The 18592-nt window shown below is 44.1% G+C and overlaps 2 protein-coding genes across 2 annotated transcripts in view; one reads left to right on the forward strand and one right to left on the reverse strand.

Moving 5' to 3' along the window:
• The first annotated feature begins 502 nt into the window (after window positions 1-502).
• The window catches only part of IREB2 (iron responsive element binding protein 2), a 143485-nt gene continuing 125395 nt past the window's right edge, over window positions 503-18592 (forward strand). The window contains exon 1 of the mRNA XM_074353980.1: window positions 503-506. The gene's annotated coding sequence lies outside the window, so the exon portion shown is untranslated. The remainder of the gene's footprint in view (window positions 507-18592) is intronic.
• Window positions 948-17160, reverse strand: SKIC8 (SKI8 subunit of superkiller complex). The gene is made up of 11 exons (XM_010955195.3): window positions 17081-17160; window positions 14177-14227; window positions 13475-13502; window positions 11617-11722; window positions 11076-11248; window positions 6959-7107; window positions 6646-6739; window positions 5677-5770; window positions 3771-3863; window positions 2965-3043; window positions 948-1234 (listed from the first exon to the last, which is right to left on the reverse strand). The coding sequence occupies exons 2-11, from the start codon at window positions 14186-14188 to the stop codon at window positions 1145-1147; spliced, it is 918 nt and encodes a 305-aa protein (XP_010953497.1). The 5' UTR covers window positions 14189-14227; window positions 17081-17160; the 3' UTR covers window positions 948-1144.

An 18592-nucleotide genomic window follows, 5' to 3' on the forward strand; every position in this document is an offset into this window, starting at 1 on the left:
TTGGTTTTTTAAAAATTTTCTCAGGCTCCAGTGAGCAGTGCTAAGTGCCAGTTTGCCTCATATTGGCTGATAAAACGGAATGAAGTTTCCATTCACGCTGAGCTTGTATTTTGGGGGTAGGGATAGATGCAAACATCAGGCCCTGATGACTGCAACGGAGAGTAATGAGAAGGCGACCAGGGGCAGGCCTCTACTGGGAGCTGATGCCCGAGTAGCTACCTGAAAGCAGTGAGACCCCTGAAGGTCTGAGGAAGAAACATTCTAGGCGGAGGAAATGGTAAGGGCTGTGTGGTTACAGGAGGGTGAACAAGGGGAAGAGGCAGGAGGGCGAAGCAAGGGGCTCTGGTAAAAAGCATGGGCTTGATTCCAAGGGTTATGGGGAGTTTGGAGGAAAAGCACAGGACCTGACATGATGCAGACGAAGTCATGATCAGTAAAAAGCAACAGGCTTCAGAGTGTTAGCTGTTCACACCCTCCCCATTCACACACAGACCAAGTCCCAAGTGAGCCGCAGAGGAGAAAACCGAGGTACAGGCACTCTGGGGTAACGGGCGACACGGGAGGTCAGCCAGAGCCGGTGCGGGCAGGCGCCTACAGACACTGTTAAGGCAGCAATGTCCACCCAGCAAGTTAAGCTTCTCTAAAAGTAACAAAAAGAGAGTGTGGCAGGGGACATGTTTAATCTATCCAACAGGACTGCAGAATGTCCCCACCCACGCCAACAGCCTATTTCCTTCAGGATCCCGTTCTGAAACAGATGAGCCTCCTATCTCAGCTTCTGCGTGGCATCCCCCAGAAGAGTGAGCCTGAATTCCTACGCTGGGCAGTTCAGTTAGTGCCTGGATGTCTTCAGTTCTGAGACAGATGCTTGCTCTCATGCAATGATGCCGATTCTTCCGACCAGGAATAGGGCAAATGAAAAAGAAGCATGTTCAGTAACACGGGTGTTTGCATTAAGAACACTTTATGTTAAAGTATGAACGGCATTTCCAATAAAACATGAAAAGACTTATATTGTATCTATAAAATTTAAGTTTTTGCTACAATAAATGCTGTATTTCCTTTAAACAAGCTAGAAAGGTAAGGAATGTCATGATCAATCTATACATTCTCTGTGCAGCATTAGCCTGGAAGGCTTTGACATTTAAATTGGACAGTCATAGACGTGAATTTCCTGGTCATCTCCGACAGACACAATTTTTGAGCCATTTCCATTGTATTTTACTCCCCAGACCTGTAAATAAAAAGGAAAGAAAAGTTCTGCTAATGCCTTCATTCTTCATGAATGAACATCCTTACTCTATTCTCATTATACTCAATCTAAAAAAACACTGAAATGAAGATGTTCTTGTGCTTTCCGAACCAGTGAGAATGGGGTCTTTAATCAGGCATCTTTTATTGCTACTGCTTAATTATCATTCCTCTCACCTCCCACACTCTGGAAAAATTTCATTTCTAAACACAAATCAAAATACTCACAAGCATTTCAAAGATTCAGAATCCAGGGAGTGACCTAATGCTATGAAGACAGAACCCACAATGGACCAGCATGGGTCCTCATTTATGTTTCCAGGAAGGAAAAGGCCCCACAGCTGCCTCGAGGTCACTGTCTACAGGGACAGCTGTAAACTGCGCTCACCCCCACGGTCAGTAATTCTCACTCTTTCGAGACCTATGGAGCTTGTCTGTCCGCGGGAGCTAGACAACTTGGCCTCACAGATCGTCGATGTCACTTGCTATGTGTTGAATTAACAGATTCACACCTCCTTCCCAGACAGAACTGATGTGGTTGGGGTTTTATCAGGTCAGCCTGTCACCCTAGCCCTGAGCTGGTATTCTAGCCCTGAATTTGGTGGTGTGATTGGGCCAGGCAATGGCCTCACTTCCATGACAAATGGGTCCCAGAAGACCACACCACACTTTGACCCCCACACATAAAGCAACACAGCCAGCCAGGACTCAGTCCCTGAGTGAAATGTTTAAATCTAGGAGTGGAATGTCAAGATTAAATTCCCTCAACTTTACTGCAACAATTTAAGATTAAACGTAAAAAAGCATGAAAATTTGTTAACTTCAAGCTACATTTCAAAAAATCCTATGGGATCATCATAAAAACATTTAAAATATATTAAAAGCCAACTTTATACTGCCATGGGCATTTTATTTCTTATACTGACTAGTTCCCCAAGACCTTTGCATCTCAAAGTGGTAGGAACCAGCAGTGCTGCCCTCACCTGGAGGTTGTTAGGAATGCAAAATCTCAGGCCCCAGGCTAGACCGACTCAATCAGCGCCTGTATTTCTACCAGATCCTCAGGGGATTCCTTGCATATTAAAGACTGAGAAGCTCTGCACTAGAAACACCTTTATCATTTCACATTCATCTTGACAAAGATAAAAGGAATCTGATGAGAAGAGAGCCTCTTTTTCCTAATTTAAGACTGAAATGAAAATTAACAGTATCAATAAGGCCACACAACCTGTAAGAAGCTCTGGCTTCAAGTATATTTAAAAAAAAAAAAAATCACACCACTTCTTTGGGCAGCTCCAAAAGAGAAAAGTGATGGCTGTGTTTAAGCAGTGGAGGCTTCTGAGGAGGCAGGTCCTTCCCGAGCCAGCCATGGCTGGGCTGTACCCAGAAAAGGGCCCAGGCGCACCCCTGGCACCAGCAGCAGCATGTTTCAAAGAAGGCACTGGAAGGCTGCGTGGCTAGTACCACGTTTTCTGGCCTGCTTAGGGACACCCCGCTCTGCAGGTTGCCAGGTTGACAGCGCACACCCAGCCTCTGCATCCCAGAGTGTGCACAGGAACACTGGCTGGACGGTCAGATCAGCTCAGCCCTGAGGGTTGACCAGTCTGGACAACTCAAGCAGCAAGGTTAGGAAAGGGAATGGGTTTTGGCACAGTGGTCAGACAATGCTAGCAATCCAAAGACAAAGGAACTGAAATGTTAGCTATGCCATACCTGATCCTGGTGATCAAAGAAGGTGTGAACACAAGTCCTTGTTCCAACATCCCAAACTTTTACACTTTTGTCAGATGAACTATTAAAAAAAGGGAACATTAATAGCAGGAAAGTTTTCAGACTGGTTTGAAGTTGGAAGGAATCTCACCAAAAATTCCACACTCCTTCACTCAACTTAACTTCAAAGGCCCCCACAGTGCCTGTGTGCCCAAGTGGCAACCAGGGCCCCAAAAGGTGGTCAAGCTTGTTGGCATCACTGGTTGGCTTTCCCCACTCACAGAGCAGCTCTTTCCCTGAGCTTCTGAGCTGCCTGGCCCTCATATTAAGTGTTCTCATCAGGAGTCTCTGCTGAGCCTATCTCCTCATGGGAGGGAGGCCAACCGGAGCTTCAAAATAAAGGCTCTCAGAGGCTTCTGTAAGCCTCTGCGCAATGATATTAAGCCATCCATCTCCTGCTTTTCAACTGTCTTGGTCATCCTGAGCCTGAACAACACTGGGGTCTCAAAGCACAACGTTTTACCAGCAGATTTTCATATCTGAAGTTACCACTGGAACACAAGTATCCCTTAAGTAACTGTAGACAGAAACCTAGATTTATAAGGAAAAACTAAGAGCTGAACTGTTCAAAAGAATCCACTTTTGTTCCAGTTAAGAACAATTAACTTCATAATTTAAAAAAACACTAGAAAACAAAGGCTACTTGAATTAAAAAAGGTCATACCACCTTCAAATTTTAAGGCAATTCATACAAAATGGCCATCTTCATCTTCCCTGCATTTTAGAAACTAATAAGAATCATTAAATACCTGGAAACAAAGTGTGTGTCATCAGGACAAAATGCAACGTTCAGCACCCAGGATGCGTGGCCACTCAGCGTGCCAGCCAAGTTGGCGTGTTGTCTGAAATGGGAACGTTTCAAACAAAACGGAGACGTTACCTTTTGGAATATAAGCACTGAAGTGGAAGGTATACTCTTAACCCTGTCCATTTAACTGGACCAAATGTGCTATCCTTATAATGACAGTATTAGTATAAAAATTCCCCTTGCAATGAAGTAGTATCACACGTTGCAGAAACAAATTTTTCAATGGCACTAACCCAAAAAACATCAATGCCACCAAGAGCTGAGAATAAGATCCTTAACAAGCAGCTAGCTTAAACCTAACGTAAAGAAGGCTCAGCAAGCCAACTCCAAGATGAGGAAACAGAACCAGCAGGGGCAAGCAGACTATCTCAGGACAGAAGGAGGTTCTGACCCCTGCCCGCCCAGCACCCTTTCCATACGGGGCCAGTGTCTTCCGTCCAAGGAAGGTATCAAGATGTACTCTTTATAACAGACATGGCTTGGACAGACCACTTTTAACCTAACCAAGATCAAGACAGGTCTAATTACTATATAGCCATTTTCACTTTTAAAAAAAGTGAAGTCGTATCACCTATGGCAGGAGAGCAATCCTCAGGCCTGACTGAGGTCAGCAACTTCACCCCTGAAAACAGACCCCGGCGGAGAAGAGCAGAGGTAGGTTAAGTTCGAGGAGAGGTGGCCTCAGTGGAAAGCAGGGGGACCACAAGAAGGTGGAGAGTCCTGGGTCCTCATTTGGTATCAGCACCTTAGCCAAGTCACCACCTCAGCTGCAATACAGGGACACTAACCCCTGCTACCTCACCAGCTGTTGGGAGGATCGATGAAACTGTCGCAGTGGAAGTCTTGTAAAAGAGAGCTACATAAGGACTTGCTCTGCTGCTGACAGACAAGCACAACTTGAGAGAGGCATCTTCCCCTCTGGGCCCTAACATCCTCATTCAGCTCTAATTCCAGAAGCTCCAATTCAAATTCCATATCTATTTGACTATTTTTCTTTGTTCCAAAAGCTCCCAACTTTAAACTCCTGCAAAGCTCTCACAAGCACATAAAAGGACATGCACCTGGAGGGTCATGGTAGTGGCACCCACTGCTGGGGCACAGAGAAGTGTACCGTGTGTACCCAGTGTTTAGAATGCCACATTTGGAAGCCAGGAACCAGAAGCACACTGACTGCAGTGCCGGGTCAAAGTATCACAGACACATGTCAAGTAGCTTATGGGGGAGACCTCAGAGGGGAATAGGAGTGGGGACTGAGAAAGAGGGGGGAAAACAACAAGAGAAAGGGCCCTTGCACAGGCTCACAATGAAAAGAGAGCTGTGACCTGAAGATGAACTTACTTCCATATCTGTGGTCAAAAATCAACAAAAAGGCTCTTTCATCTAGACCCGCTGCGAGCTGGTCTGTAACAGCAGCTCCCTAACTCGGGCAGAGGTGTGCCTGCTAGAATAGCCACACCCCTAGAAAACAGATGTTCTAATTTTTTCCATCACTCCAAGCCAGCTACAACCCATGGTTCCACCTCCTCATCTGTACACTACTTACCTACCCCAGACAATTTAAAATCAGTGAGCCCCACAAGACAGGATGCCTGGAAAAAAGTAGCAAGTATCTGATCCTAGCAGATAACCCATGCATATCTTCCTCCATAACGTTCTAAGCTCACAGACAGGGACGCTGATGGGGAGGGATGACTCGGGAGACCAGAGTGTCTGAAAAGGCCTGAACACAAGTCTTTCCTAGACCCACGAGAGGGAGCAGCACACTTGCTAGGGCTCCCCCTAACGATAAGAGACAAAACAGGCATTGGTATTAAGTGAGAAACCTTGAATCTCAATAGGTAACTTACACATCATAGATCTTGATGTAGCCATCATCTGAAGCAGTGACGAGGAGCTGCGAATCCGGGGAAAAAGTCAAAGAGCGGATGGGCATAGCATGGCCTGAAATTCACAAAGACCCTTGTTAATCTGGTGAATCACTCTCCTGGCCGTCTCCTCACAGAGGATTCCACTAACTATGTCACTTCTAACGACCATAAGTCACTGAGCTGCAGTGTCCAGGTGCTTCAGAGAGAAAGGGTACTGACCGGACCCTTCCTCCTAGTGTTCTAGAAACATGCACGTTACCCAGGCCCCTCCTCCTGGGCCTTTCTTCTCAGATCCCTTCCCTGATCAACTGGCCCTCAGCACACATTGCAAAGAAGACTTCTCCACCACAGATACGGCCAAACAATGGCCAAGCATTGTTTCTAATTTGTAAGGTGGAACAAACAGAATGCTATTTCCGTACCAAATCCTTTGCTGTAGGGTAAAGGGTACGTTCAAGAGGTGATACATTCATTTGGTTAGAACCCAAAATAGTACAAAGCAATACAGAGTAGAGGTCTTCCTCCCACCCTCTCCCCGTTCCCGTCCCCAGTCCTCCTGCCCAGAGGGCGCCAGTGCAGAGGGTAGACCCGGCGCTTTCACTTACCTTCGAATTACCAACAAAAAGGAGTTACTTTCTAATCACAAAGTTCTTTAGAATCAAACATGACAGAAACAAGACACCCATGTAGCTAAGATATATTGGCACATAAAGAAAAAGTAAGCTTGTTCACCAAAACAAGCTTTTAACACTGGTACAAGAGCTAGTAAGTCTAGGTTATAACTCCAGTGACAAACCTAAACATTGGGGGCATTTCAGATTTCAGACTGAGACTGATGTTCTGCACACCTAATGCTCATTTGCCATTTAGTAGCTTTTTAATGAAAGAGTAAGTCCTCCTTTGTGATCTGATAACCCTGTTTGCACAAAGTAAAATGATGAGCCACACCTTCTAGCGTATGCAGGAGTTTTCCAGTTGCAATATCAAAAATATTGATGATTCCGTCTATGGCTCCACTGGCCAGATACTTCCCATCAGGACTCTGCACGGAGAACATATAGAGAGCATTTGAAACTCCATGTTGTTAAGCCACCCCCACCAAACGCAAGCAAATCTGCTGGCTGCAGGTCTAACTGGCTGGCAGGCAAACCATGCCAGCCAGACAGCAGCTGCCTGAAGAGACCAGTGCAGAACCATGGAACACAACAGGCTGGGAGAGTAAACTGGAAGAATCAGAGAAAAGAGAGCAGTGTTTCCTTACATATGCAATACTAAGAATGAATTTTCCTCTTGTGTCCAAAGAGTACTCCTTTTTCCCACTTTCCACACCAAAAATGTTCACTTTTCCCACATGAGTTCCTGTGGCCAGATACTGGGAATCAGGAGAAAACGCCAAAGTCCAGGCATCCACTGAACAGAAAAAAGAAGGAAAGAACTGCAGTGAGAAAAGATGTGACTTTAATTTAAAAAATTTTAAAGTTTTACCAAAAAGTGTTCTTTAAAATTGGAGAAATAGTGTCCTGATTCAGAAAACTTTGTTGTAAAGATAGTAATTCTATACCAATTTAGTTTAAGGGCTTTTTAAATTTTTACTAAAAATGTAGACAGACAGGACAATACCAAGTTACCAAGTGTTAGCATGGACGCAGAGAAAACAAAATCCTCACATACTGGTGGAAATACAAAACGGTACAGCCACTTTGAAAACCAGTGTGACAGTTTCCTAAGTGAAAACAAACACTTACCTACCCAGCAATTCCACTCCTGGGTATCTACCCATGGGAAATGTGGGAAATGAACACACATGTCCGTGCATAGACTTGTACATGAATGTTCACAGCAGCATTACTCATAAAAGAAAAAAACTAGATAGAATCCAAATGTCCATCAACCGGTGACTGGATGAACAAAATGTGGAACATCCCTACAACGGAAAACTACTCAGCAATAAAAAGGAAAAAACTGCTGGTACATGCTACAACATGAATGAACCTTAAAAACATGCTAAAGAAAGAATGAAGATGTCTAAGACAATACGATTCCACTTTTATGAAATTTTTCAAAAGGGTAAAACTATAGAGACAGAAAGCAGATCAGTGGTTGCCTGAGGCTGAGGGTGGGAGCATGGATTGACTATATGTGGGCATAAGGGAACTTTTGGGGGCATGGAAGTGTTCTAAAATTGGAGTGATGGCTGCACAACTGTACAAATTTACTAAACTTGTTACACTATATATTTACCATGGGCCAAGTTCATAGTATAATTATAGAGGTGATATTTTACCTCAATAAAACTGTAAATAAGTGAAGATGTACCAAAAATACTCATATAATATTATAAGATGACAAAGTATTTACCACAAGTTAATAGGGAATAGGAACTGGAAAGAGGTACTGTTTAAAAAAAAAATCAACCAGTTTTTAAATCATACCACACAACCTAATTTCAAGTGTTCTATTCAAATGTTATTTGTGCATCACAGTGCTTCTGTGCAAAAGTCTCCGGACTCATGGGCAGCCTGCGTAGGCACATGTGCTTTGTAATTCTACCTGGACTATTGATGGTATTCTAGCATTTTTTTCCTCAGCTACATGGGAACCTCTTCAGAGGCAATCCCAAAGAGCCTAGAGGCCAAGGAACAATCTAGTTGTCCTTGCCGGTCTAGGTCCCTTTGCCAGGCCGACTCTCCTATGAGAACATACCCTAAGCCCTGCCCCTCTTGCACCTGCTCAGAACAGTGCTTGTCAGATGCAAGGGAGAGGAGAGAGAGACTTCTCCCCAAGTCACTCCCTTCGCTCCCGGGGTGGGGCTCAAAGAGGTCATGCCCTTCTCAGCCCACAGGAGACCTCTCTGAGCGTGGCTCATGGCGGCCAGGGCTCCCAGCACAGATGGCTCAGCACCGTATTCCAGGGTGAGTTTTAAAATAAAAATCTCTTGCAAATTTTAACACATATATTCAAAGTAATAATAATTTAGCTCTATCACTTTCCTTATGAAATATCTGACTTAAAAAGGAAATTAACTTCAAAAGTACTCAATTAACCAAGAGCTGAAAAGGCTTTTATAATCAGTCTCTCAAATAGCTGCTTCTTAACATCTGTCTTTACTCAGAAATGACTGTAGCATTTATTCTAACAGGATTATGTTTTCTTACTCCTACTATAACTAGCTCTTTACAGGAATGACGGTTATTAGAAAATCTGATTTTTATATCCTGAAGTTTAATAAAATCACACTTCTAAATTATTTTTACATTTCCCGATTGTTTTATATAGAACTTTTAGTAGCAAACGTCTTTATGCTCGAAATTGAAGGAATTTTTATTCCTTAATTAAATCTTGCACTCTAAAATGTATTTTAACATTCGCTTATTAAATACTTATTTTAACCACTAAGTTCCACCTCATCACTGAAAGACTAGCTTTTCTTTACACCTGGGCATCTTGAACAATCTGATGCCGAGAGGCCCCTGCGCATCCACCTTTCTTTCTCTGCCGCATGGTTCTGCTGGAGCTACAGCGGGCTGAGGAGCCAAAGGCAGGCGCTTCCCCTTAGTCTTCCCTTGCTTCTACTTCCTCACTTCCTTCCTCAGGATCTGAGATCTTCTCCGCTTTCCTTTTCTCCTTCTTTTGTGGTGGTTCACATTCTCCAGGCATATTTTCAAGACAAATGTAAATTAAGTGTCCATTTCCCTACCTTCATTAGACCTAGACTTATTAGAGTAGTTTTACTGTCAGATGAGCTCAGCTGCTCCTGAGCCGTCAACAGCAATGCCTGCTTTTATCACTCACCCAAACAATTGCTGTTTGATGGCCTGGTATAGTTTTGTGCAGATTCCCATCCAAAAAGAAAATAAACCTAACCCTCTGCTCTTCTCACTACCTTTTTTCTTTCCTAACAGTAATTTTTCAATGATCATTTGCCACACATGGAACCAGTATGTGGTTTAAGCTACTATTTGTCAGGGAAGGTAAGTTGGATACAGACACCATCCTTTTCCTTAGAACCATCCAGCACTCGTTTCTTCAGCTGTGGTGTGCCCAGGACCACAATAACCACGCTGTGACCTTAGCGTCATGGGTCTGGGGAGGGCTTAGGTGCCTAAGATGAAAAGGCAGCAGCAGATCTGCCTGATTCCTCCTCTCCTCAGCCATACAGCAGTCTTAGCAGACTTTGTGGGCTAGTGTAGGGACCGAAGAACTCTGTAAGGGATGTCAGCAAGGCAAGGACAGATGTAAAAACAATCGTCTGGGGAGTCAAAGAGTGTCTGGGTAGCTTTTTCCAAATACACATCCCAGCCCACACACCCCAATAACTGTGATTCAGTGGATCCAAAAAGGGACTGGGTATATGTAGTCTTAAAAAATTCTCCAACAGCTAAGAATCATAGACATGGAATATCCTCACTGAGGTGAAATGCACTCAGTTTCCAGATAACCCAGACTTCTTAAAACTCGGGGACCATCATTCTTCCCAAAGTAAGTACAGCCTAGAGGGGCGACCGGTGGGACGCAAACCTACCCGGGGCTCCAGTCAGGGGATTATGTTAAGGAAACACCTGAGCAGCTCTTTTGTAATCAAGCCACAGAGGGGTGTGCCAGGGAGGCACTGGGCTCTCCACACTCTACCCATTCCGGCAGAGCAGGTTCTGCTCATGAATGCCGTGCAGTCATTTACAAGTAAATACAAGGCTACAAGGAATCCTGAAATGTCATCTTGCTTGTCCACATTAATCCAGCCCAGGGAAATCATTAATTCCCATTATCTCCGATGTTTATCAAGGCTGATGGACAAGATTATGCTATCTTACATCAATGAATCAATGAATTTGTTTCTTTAGAAGGTTCACATCTATCATATACTAGAAATCAGGCATTTTAATTATAATTTGTAGAGATTACCATGACACAGATCCACGAGGACACAGCGCTTTAAGTTCTAGACCTCTAGAAGGCAGTGAATGTATCAGTTCAGAATATGGCAAACAGAGAACCTCTGGACCATTCAAATACAGGTCCACAATCCCAAATTGGCAATTCTGAAACCCAAAAGCGACGAAAACTGTGAGTTTTTAAAGATGATTTTAGTACCAAAATTCATTTGGCAGCAAAACCTGACTTGGACTGATGTACGGCTTTTTACAGCCTGTACATCTCTCTCTCGGTATAAATACTCACACTTAGTTGCTGAAATATTAGTATTTAATTATAGCGCTGCCCCCAGCCCCACTGAAGGCATTACATGATAGACAGCTCATGCACCCATATTACCAGTCCCAAATCCAAAAAACTCTGAACTGTAAAAATATATCTATCCCTAAAGGTTTCAAAAAGGGATTGTGAATCTTTAGTATCTTCTCTAAGAGTAAAACTCTTACCAGGTCCTGCATCTATAGACTTTATCTGTTTGCCGTTTTCCAAGTCCCAGAGACGAATATGAGCATCAAGAGAACTGGATGCAGCAATGGGCAGAGTGTGGCTGATGTCCACAGACACCACACCCAGCTGATGGCCCTCCAGACTCCACTGTAGGTCCAGCTTCTCATCACGCCTTCAATGGGGGACAGAGAAATGGATTTCTTCACACACCACACACTGCACCTGGCATCGGAAATTCTGGGCCCCTGTAACTATGCATTACCAGTGGTCTGTGAAATGCAGTCAGAGAGGAACTGAAGAGCCACAGAACACCAAACACAGCCAAGTTTTAACCAGGGGATTTTTTTTTTTTAACTATAGGGTCTTAATAGTAATAGGAAAACAAGTGAGAAAAAATCAGCTGCCCTTTCATATCACCAGCCTGCTACTGCATTCTTGCTTAGAAAACAGTTACTACTTCCCGGATCGCAACTTGGGAGCCAAGAAGTAAACCCTAAACCCCAATCTCCAAGGCTGCATATTAGAGGAGAGGGCACTCACCATTTCCAGACCTTCACCAGGTCATCCAGGGATCCTGTGACCACAGTCTCAGAGTTTTCTTTCTTGTTTGTCCCCCAGGCAACTGACCAAATGGCATCATCATGGGCTAAAATGGAAAGCGTTTCATTTTAAAAGTCTTCGCGCAACTTCTAAACTGAACATGCTAAAATGAAGCTGAAATACTGTTCCAACAATTCTGAGGTAATAGCCTCAGAATGTATCTGCTTTACTGTTTTGCAAAGTGCTTTCCCACACAGCTTTTACTAGAACTGTGAAGGCAAATATGAAAACTGGAGGCTCTGAAGAAACCACCTTCCCCAAATCATACCAGGTGGGGAGGCAGTACCAGAATAATCCAACGTCCTTCCTACTTCAGCACGTTGTCCGACATGCATTAGTCTGGAGTAACTCCCACTTGACTAAAGTGAAACCCCTCCCCCAAAGAGATCTAAACTTGCAAAGAGTTATCTCTTAGAGCTCTTTGAAAAACAGCAGGCAGGTCAACTGTAAACAATACAGGTCTGAGAATAAATACCTAATAGAGCCTCCACACATGAGCTGCCTTTGCCACAATGTCTATTATGGTTAATGAGCCAGTTATTAACCCTTTTATAAGTATTACCTCAACTCACCACAACAATGTTATGAAATAGTTACTGTGAACAGTATTTTCATTTTACAGACAAGGAATCAGAAGCTTAGAGAAGCCTAGTAGCTCACCCAAAGTCAAAAGCTAAGAAGAGGCAGAGCTGGGATTCAAACCCAGTCTCTCTATTAACTAAAGTCCACCTTAAATTCTAAGTCTGCAAGCTGCATATCTGGTGGGCCATGCTGGTGGGTCTGCAGCCCTGGTGCAGGAATATAAACACGACAAGTGCTCAAGGAGGCTTCACATCTGGCAGCAATTCTCGTGGAACAACTTTCCAGGACGTGAGTACAAGGGCACTCAACTTGAACAGCTGTGAGTTACACACAGCATCACGGCTTCCATCACAACCCGCACCTGACCTAAGCTTGCCAGCTTGCCACCTGGACGGCCCCAGCTGCATGCAAGGTAGCTGACCGGCACGCCTGACTAGCTACTAGTTACCTATACTAGATAACTTGGAAGAATGCTTTCGGCTTAAACTTCAGGCTACCTATATGTCATCTACTTAGAATGAAGAACTTTATTAGGCATTTCACAAATTCCTGCAGGCTTTACCTAACTCATCTAGGCTGTGGTAAAGAAACGAGACACATGTGAGCAGTCCACACACTCCTTTTCAGGTGTGAGGTCCAATATCACTGGCCGGTTACCTCTCCAGACCGGACTCTGACCTGCCTCCTGCTCCCATTCCTACCACTGCTACTGCCGCAGTGGTCTTGACAGAAATTCACCTCACTGTTACATCCTCCACTTTCATTAAGGGTCAAAGGTCCTCTGTGAGAGTTCCTGCATTCGTAAGTGGAGGAACCTGAATAAGGACCCCCAAGGGAAGTTCTGTGCTCAGGGCCAGGCTCAAGTTCACCTCCCCAGATGAGCTGGCATTAACAGAGTTCTGAGGCTCAAAGCATCTCCTTCTGTCACCTTGAGAGCTGGGAAGCTCAGAGATACATCCTCCTCAGGTGGGAAAGCGTTCCTCAGCTCGGAGTTCTCTAGTCTATCATTTGACTCATACCTTTTCTTTTAAGTTAGTGGTTTGGTTTTTTCTTTCGTGGTTTGTTTTTAAGTGCGTTTGTTTTCAGCTGCCTCTGCCGATTCTTCTGCAAAGTGAGTGTGGTTGGGAATTGCATGTCTGGTTAGCATGACAAAAATCTTAAACCGGGGACAACAGTTTTTCACAGGTGAATTTGCTTGAACAGGCAAGCTGCTTACCTTGCTCTTGTTTGAAGAGAATACTGTACTAAAAAAGAACAGAAGACACATTAAACCAATGGTCAGATATGTCCCATCCCTTCCCTAACAGCAGTCCCTGGCACCCAACTCACCACCCTGCCCTCAGTAGATACAGTCACCACAGTGTTAGCTACTTCCCCCGCCACGGCCCTGACATCCTGCAAACTCCTTGATTCCTGCTCATACAAGATTTGTAGAGGCATATTAGTTCTTAAAGAAACTATAATCTTTCCTCCCCAACTACCACCACCCACTAAAAAGGAGAGTAATAAATTTTTTTCCTGCTCTGACCACCAGGAAACACCAGAGTCCAGTTCGTAGCTTAATTTTTGCAGTTGTATAAAACCACAGCCTGCGTAATAACCTGTTAACTCTGTCCCTAATTTTACTACAAAGATAGATTTCTTCTTTTCTGATCTGTTTCTTTCTTATTTTTGTCTTTTAAGCTTCCTCAATTCCTTTATAAACTGTGGTACAGACTTAGATAAAATAATCCTCCTCTTAGTGCTGTGCATTTACTAGTGCCGCCTAACCCTCTGGTGACTAGGTGCCCTGTCACCCAACTCTTCAGGAGCAGAGCAGGAATCAGATGGAAGTTTTCTGACTATACACCCAGACAAAACACTAGGCTCGAACCTGCCAAAGAGGCCAACTGATGTTCTTTCTCTTCAAAGGCCTTACCTGGTTGGTCATTTCCTTAACCAAGGATGATGGGCTAAAGGCCAGACAGCTCTGTGGAAACAATACCAGGGTTTCAGTAAGCAGATGTCATTAGGACAGAGGGGGCTACAGAAGGTTCTCTTTGACCAAGAAAATAAGGCAACTCTTTGCCACAGAGTTGCCCTGACACTTTTCTGTGGACCAGTCCCAGGGACTCCCTTCACAAGCCCTACCAGGTGGTATGGCCTTCTTTCTCCCTTGGAACCTAGGGACTCTAACACCTATCCTTTCCCATGTTTTCTTCTCCCTAAGTTGACTCCAGAGAGGGACCAGTCTCCATTCTTTGCTGCTCTTCAGAGAGATAAAACAACAGGACCTTTTAATTTAAAATATTATTTACTCAAAAGTCAAGAAGCAAATATGGGGGAGCAAAGTTCTTACAGTCCACGCAGGAGTCTCAGCCAAAAGTGCCTACAAGAGCCAGCAGGAGTGTGAATGAGGACAGGAGCTGGAGGGAGACACGTCTTCCAAAAGGCACTTCAAGGACTTAGCTCAGCTAAACACAAATTTAACTTTAAGAATAGATTTAATTTCTCAGGCTATAACAAGGGTTCTTAATATTTCTTGTGTGTGCTACAGACCTCTCCAGAAGCCTGGTAAAGCCTGTAAATCCCTTCTCAGGATGTTTTTAAATACATAAAATAAAGTACATAGGGTTAGAAAGGAAACCAAGTGTAGCCCATTCTTGCTATTCAGGCAGTTACGATCTATAAGGTCACTGTGAACACCAAGTCAGCAAATACTGATCCACTGCCTCTAGGGGCTAGGTTCCTGCAAGACTGGTAGCAGCATTTTTGTCAACTCATCAATACACAACTTTGTTTAATCCATGTTTCTGTTTAAAGACATATTATTTTACACTGGTAATTCATTAATATTGAATTCATGGCTAAGAGCATCATAATTTATGCTTAAATGAAGCTTATCTGTGTTTTCTCTGTAAGGCACATCATTCTTCCTGCACTTAGGAACATTAAGAGAGCACTTTAGCACTGTGCTTGGGGGGCTATTTTAAACAGTGAACTTACCAATAAAAGCACAAAAATGCAAAAATCATGGCAAAAATAGACTGAAAAGAAGACACTTGTTTACAGCATAAGAGCTGAAACAAGAAGGCAGAGTGTCTCCTTGTTCAACAGCAGCTGAGAATGTCAGTTGATTCAAATTTTTCACCACCTTGCACGTGTCCAGGAAAGATCACAAAAGCACTGCAAGTATTGCTTTGGGGGCTACAAGTAAATTTTAGCATGTAGGCAAATTTTCAAATACAGAACCTGAGAATAATGAGGGTCAACTGTATTATGAAATAAAATTTTACCAAATACAAAACTTAGATTTGTAACAGCATAACATATGTGATTCTTTGTTTACGCATTACATAACACAATGTAGCAGTAACTACTATAATTTCAAAGCTGTGATGAGCTTACATAATATTCTAAGATATGAAAATATCTGTGATTTCTATTGGTGACAAAGTCACACTGTTAATATTGTGGTTTGATGACTACATTCTTAACTGAAGAAAATGCTAAATTTCAGTTAGAGGTTAGAGAACATAAGAATGCAATTCTTTTTCTCATTCAAGTTCATGGCCCCTTCAATTCTATCCAAGGACAGAGGAGACCATAGAGCTAAGGCATCCAGGTTCGGGTTACTTGCTTTAAATTTGCAGACCCAAAAAGGCTACTGTGAAGGCTATCGAAGAATAACAGAAAAACAAACGACTTCTAAATAATCTTTGCCTGTGAAGACCTCAATCAAGTTGGTAGTGCTTGTAACCCAACCCATCTGTGACCTAAGAACACAATGCTGCCCAGGGTAGGAAAGACTAGAGGAGCTCAAGCCAGTTTTGCTGAAGTGAACGGCATTTAAACTCTGCTTGGGAACTAGCCCTATGCCCAGTGAAGCAGAGGCCTTCCCTCTCCCCTTCCAATCCCTGCCTCACATTCCTGCAACAGAGATAAATGAAAGAGTAGGAAAGCTTGCAAGAACCCAACTTCCAAGAAGCCAATCTCCTCAAGACAGATGTGTTTTTCTATCAATGAATGCACATTTCAGGTACCATGAGTCAAGCCCTGTTTTGAGTACTACACATGGAATAGCTCACCCTATTTAATGGATATTTTTATTATCATCTCTCCCTTCTTGATAAGGAAAGTGAGACTTGAGAGGTTAAGGAATATTCCCGAAGGTTCGCCTGATAGCAGAAAGTGGATACAAGCTATAGTATAGGCTACCAAGCTACATTACCTCTTATGTTTATCTTAAAATAATAAATTCAGAGCTAAGAGGGCCCCAAAGCTCTCTTTTGCCACCTTCTCTCTTTAGAGGACGTTTCTCCCACTTCCCAGGCAGAATTCATTACTCCTTCCTCAGTGTTTCCAAAGAACACTACACATATCATATTAAAGTACTCAGGCAGGTCAATAACCCACACTACTACATGGTACTTGAAGTAAAGGTAACCGAGCCTGTGCCTGTATCTGTGCGGTGATGGAAAGCTCGCTACCTAAGAGGACAGCGTGGCCCACCACTGGAAAACTTCGGTTAAGACAGTCCTTCCATGTAGGGGTACCGAGACCTCTACCGCAGAAAAACCAGCCCTAATCTCGAAGCTCCACAGAACATCCTCAGGATGCAAGATGAGGCCACCTACCCTCTCCCCTCAGGCCCCGCACACCGAGAGGCAGGCAGGGTAAATGGAGTCACGGAAGCCACTCTCGGGCCCCGCGGCCTGGAGTATCCCTGAGCAAACCCCTCTTTGAGGCAGCCTCGGGCCCACCCTCGCTCACTCGCCCTCTAGCCCAGGCCGTCAGAGGCCCAGACCACTGCCATCCCCACCATCTGTACGGACCAACTCACCGCCTCACTGCCCGGCTGCACAACCCCGCCGCTCGTCTGACGCCCGACTCCGCGCGACCTTGACGCCTGGCGATGAGCTCACGAAGGGGCGGGGCATCTCGCCGGTTCCCAGGGCGCCGGCGCCGGCCGCAGCGCCCTCTGTCGTCACTACGCCGCCTGCGGGACTGACGGAGAGGAGGGTGGGCGGGGAAAGGAGGGGAGAGAGGCCACGCCCCGACCAGGCTCTTCCCCCGGGGGCGGGGTCACTGGGAGCCTGCTTCCCTAAGCTCAGGTGTAGGTTTCAGAAACTGCTGGCGTGGCCGCTTAGGTTTTAATTACTTAATTTGTACACCTGATAATTTAAGGAATTCTGTTGCTTTAAAAATTTTTCAGTAAAATAGAGGTTTGTTTTTCAAACTGCAAGTCACAAACTGTTACTGTGACGGATATCAGTTTAGTAGGTCGTGACCAGCATGGACCGGTGGAGGCGTGCACCACGTGCACCACGTGCACCACGTCCTCGCAAAGCTGCCCTGCCGCTCCTGGCTGCTGGTCGGTCACTGTCCGAGTCTCTGGGCAAGAGGGAACAGATGTTTGGGGGAGTGGAATGCCTGGGGGCAGCCCCTGAAGGGTTAATTTAGCCTTGTTTCAGCTAGTTTTAGAAGAGTGCAGTACCCCCTGATTAAAACTGACTTAGGAGTCCAAGAGATTGTAGCAGAAGGTGATGGTAAAAGTATGATCACAGTGAATGCAACCCCCTGAAATATCCACATACTCTTACTTTCCCCCACCCCAAAGTTAGAGGTTCTCAGATCTAGTTTATTAGAACCATCTCCTGTTCTAAGATGATTTCAGAAAACTGTTAGACTGTACAACTGTTTGTCCATTCAACTGGATAAAGTTCATTAAGTGCTGAGTGGACCCTGGTATTCAGGCACATTCCACAGAACCTAATACACAGAAATTGACCCAGCAATGGCCAGGATCCAGGTTTCTAAAGTGGGTATTAACTTAATTTTTGTCAGTCATTATAGTTGTTCTGGATAAAAATTCAATTAATCATCTCCCAAAAAAGTAGAATAAAAGATTTAAGAGTGTATCATGCATTTAAAGATACGTCATGCTTTGTGAAAAACTTGTTTCACATGTACTGGTAATGGATCACAAAGAAAAATTATTTCTTGCTGTGAGTTGTGGCCAAGAAGTTTGAAAACCATTGCAATAAAGACTTTCTAAAGACTTTCCAGCTCTATAATTCTATAATTGTGATAGGAACTCTAAATCATCCATTCAAAAAGATGTATTGTGCACTTCCTTTCACCTCTAGAGCATCCCTCGAGCACCAGACACATGAGGTCACTGCCATAGCCTTAGTATCAGGACTGTGAAGCAAGGATAACTGGCCTTTTCTGTGCTCTGAACATCTTCGGCATCTCGTGAAGTCTCAGCATCCTGTCTCAGCATGATTTTTTTTTCATTGTGAATACTATTTTATTTAGTCATTTTTGTTTACTAGCATGATGTTTTTTAAAA

Source organism: Camelus bactrianus, chromosome 27, assembly GCF_048773025.1.
Source record: "Camelus bactrianus isolate YW-2024 breed Bactrian camel chromosome 27, ASM4877302v1, whole genome shotgun sequence".
In the NCBI taxonomy this organism is placed as follows: domain Eukaryota; kingdom Metazoa; phylum Chordata; class Mammalia; order Artiodactyla; family Camelidae; genus Camelus; species Camelus bactrianus.

Excerpts from the sequence above, each read along its gene's own strand:
- SKIC8 (XM_010955195.3), bottom strand. Across the intron at positions 11,723-13,474 it reads TCTCTTCAAACAAGAGCAAG|CCCATGATGATGCCATTTGG; the intron begins GTAAGCAGCTTG and ends TTTCCATTTTAG. Across the intron at positions 3,864-5,676 it reads TACATCAAGATCTATGATGT|ACAACACGCCAACTTGGCTG; the intron begins GTAAGTTACCTA and ends TTCCCATTTCAG.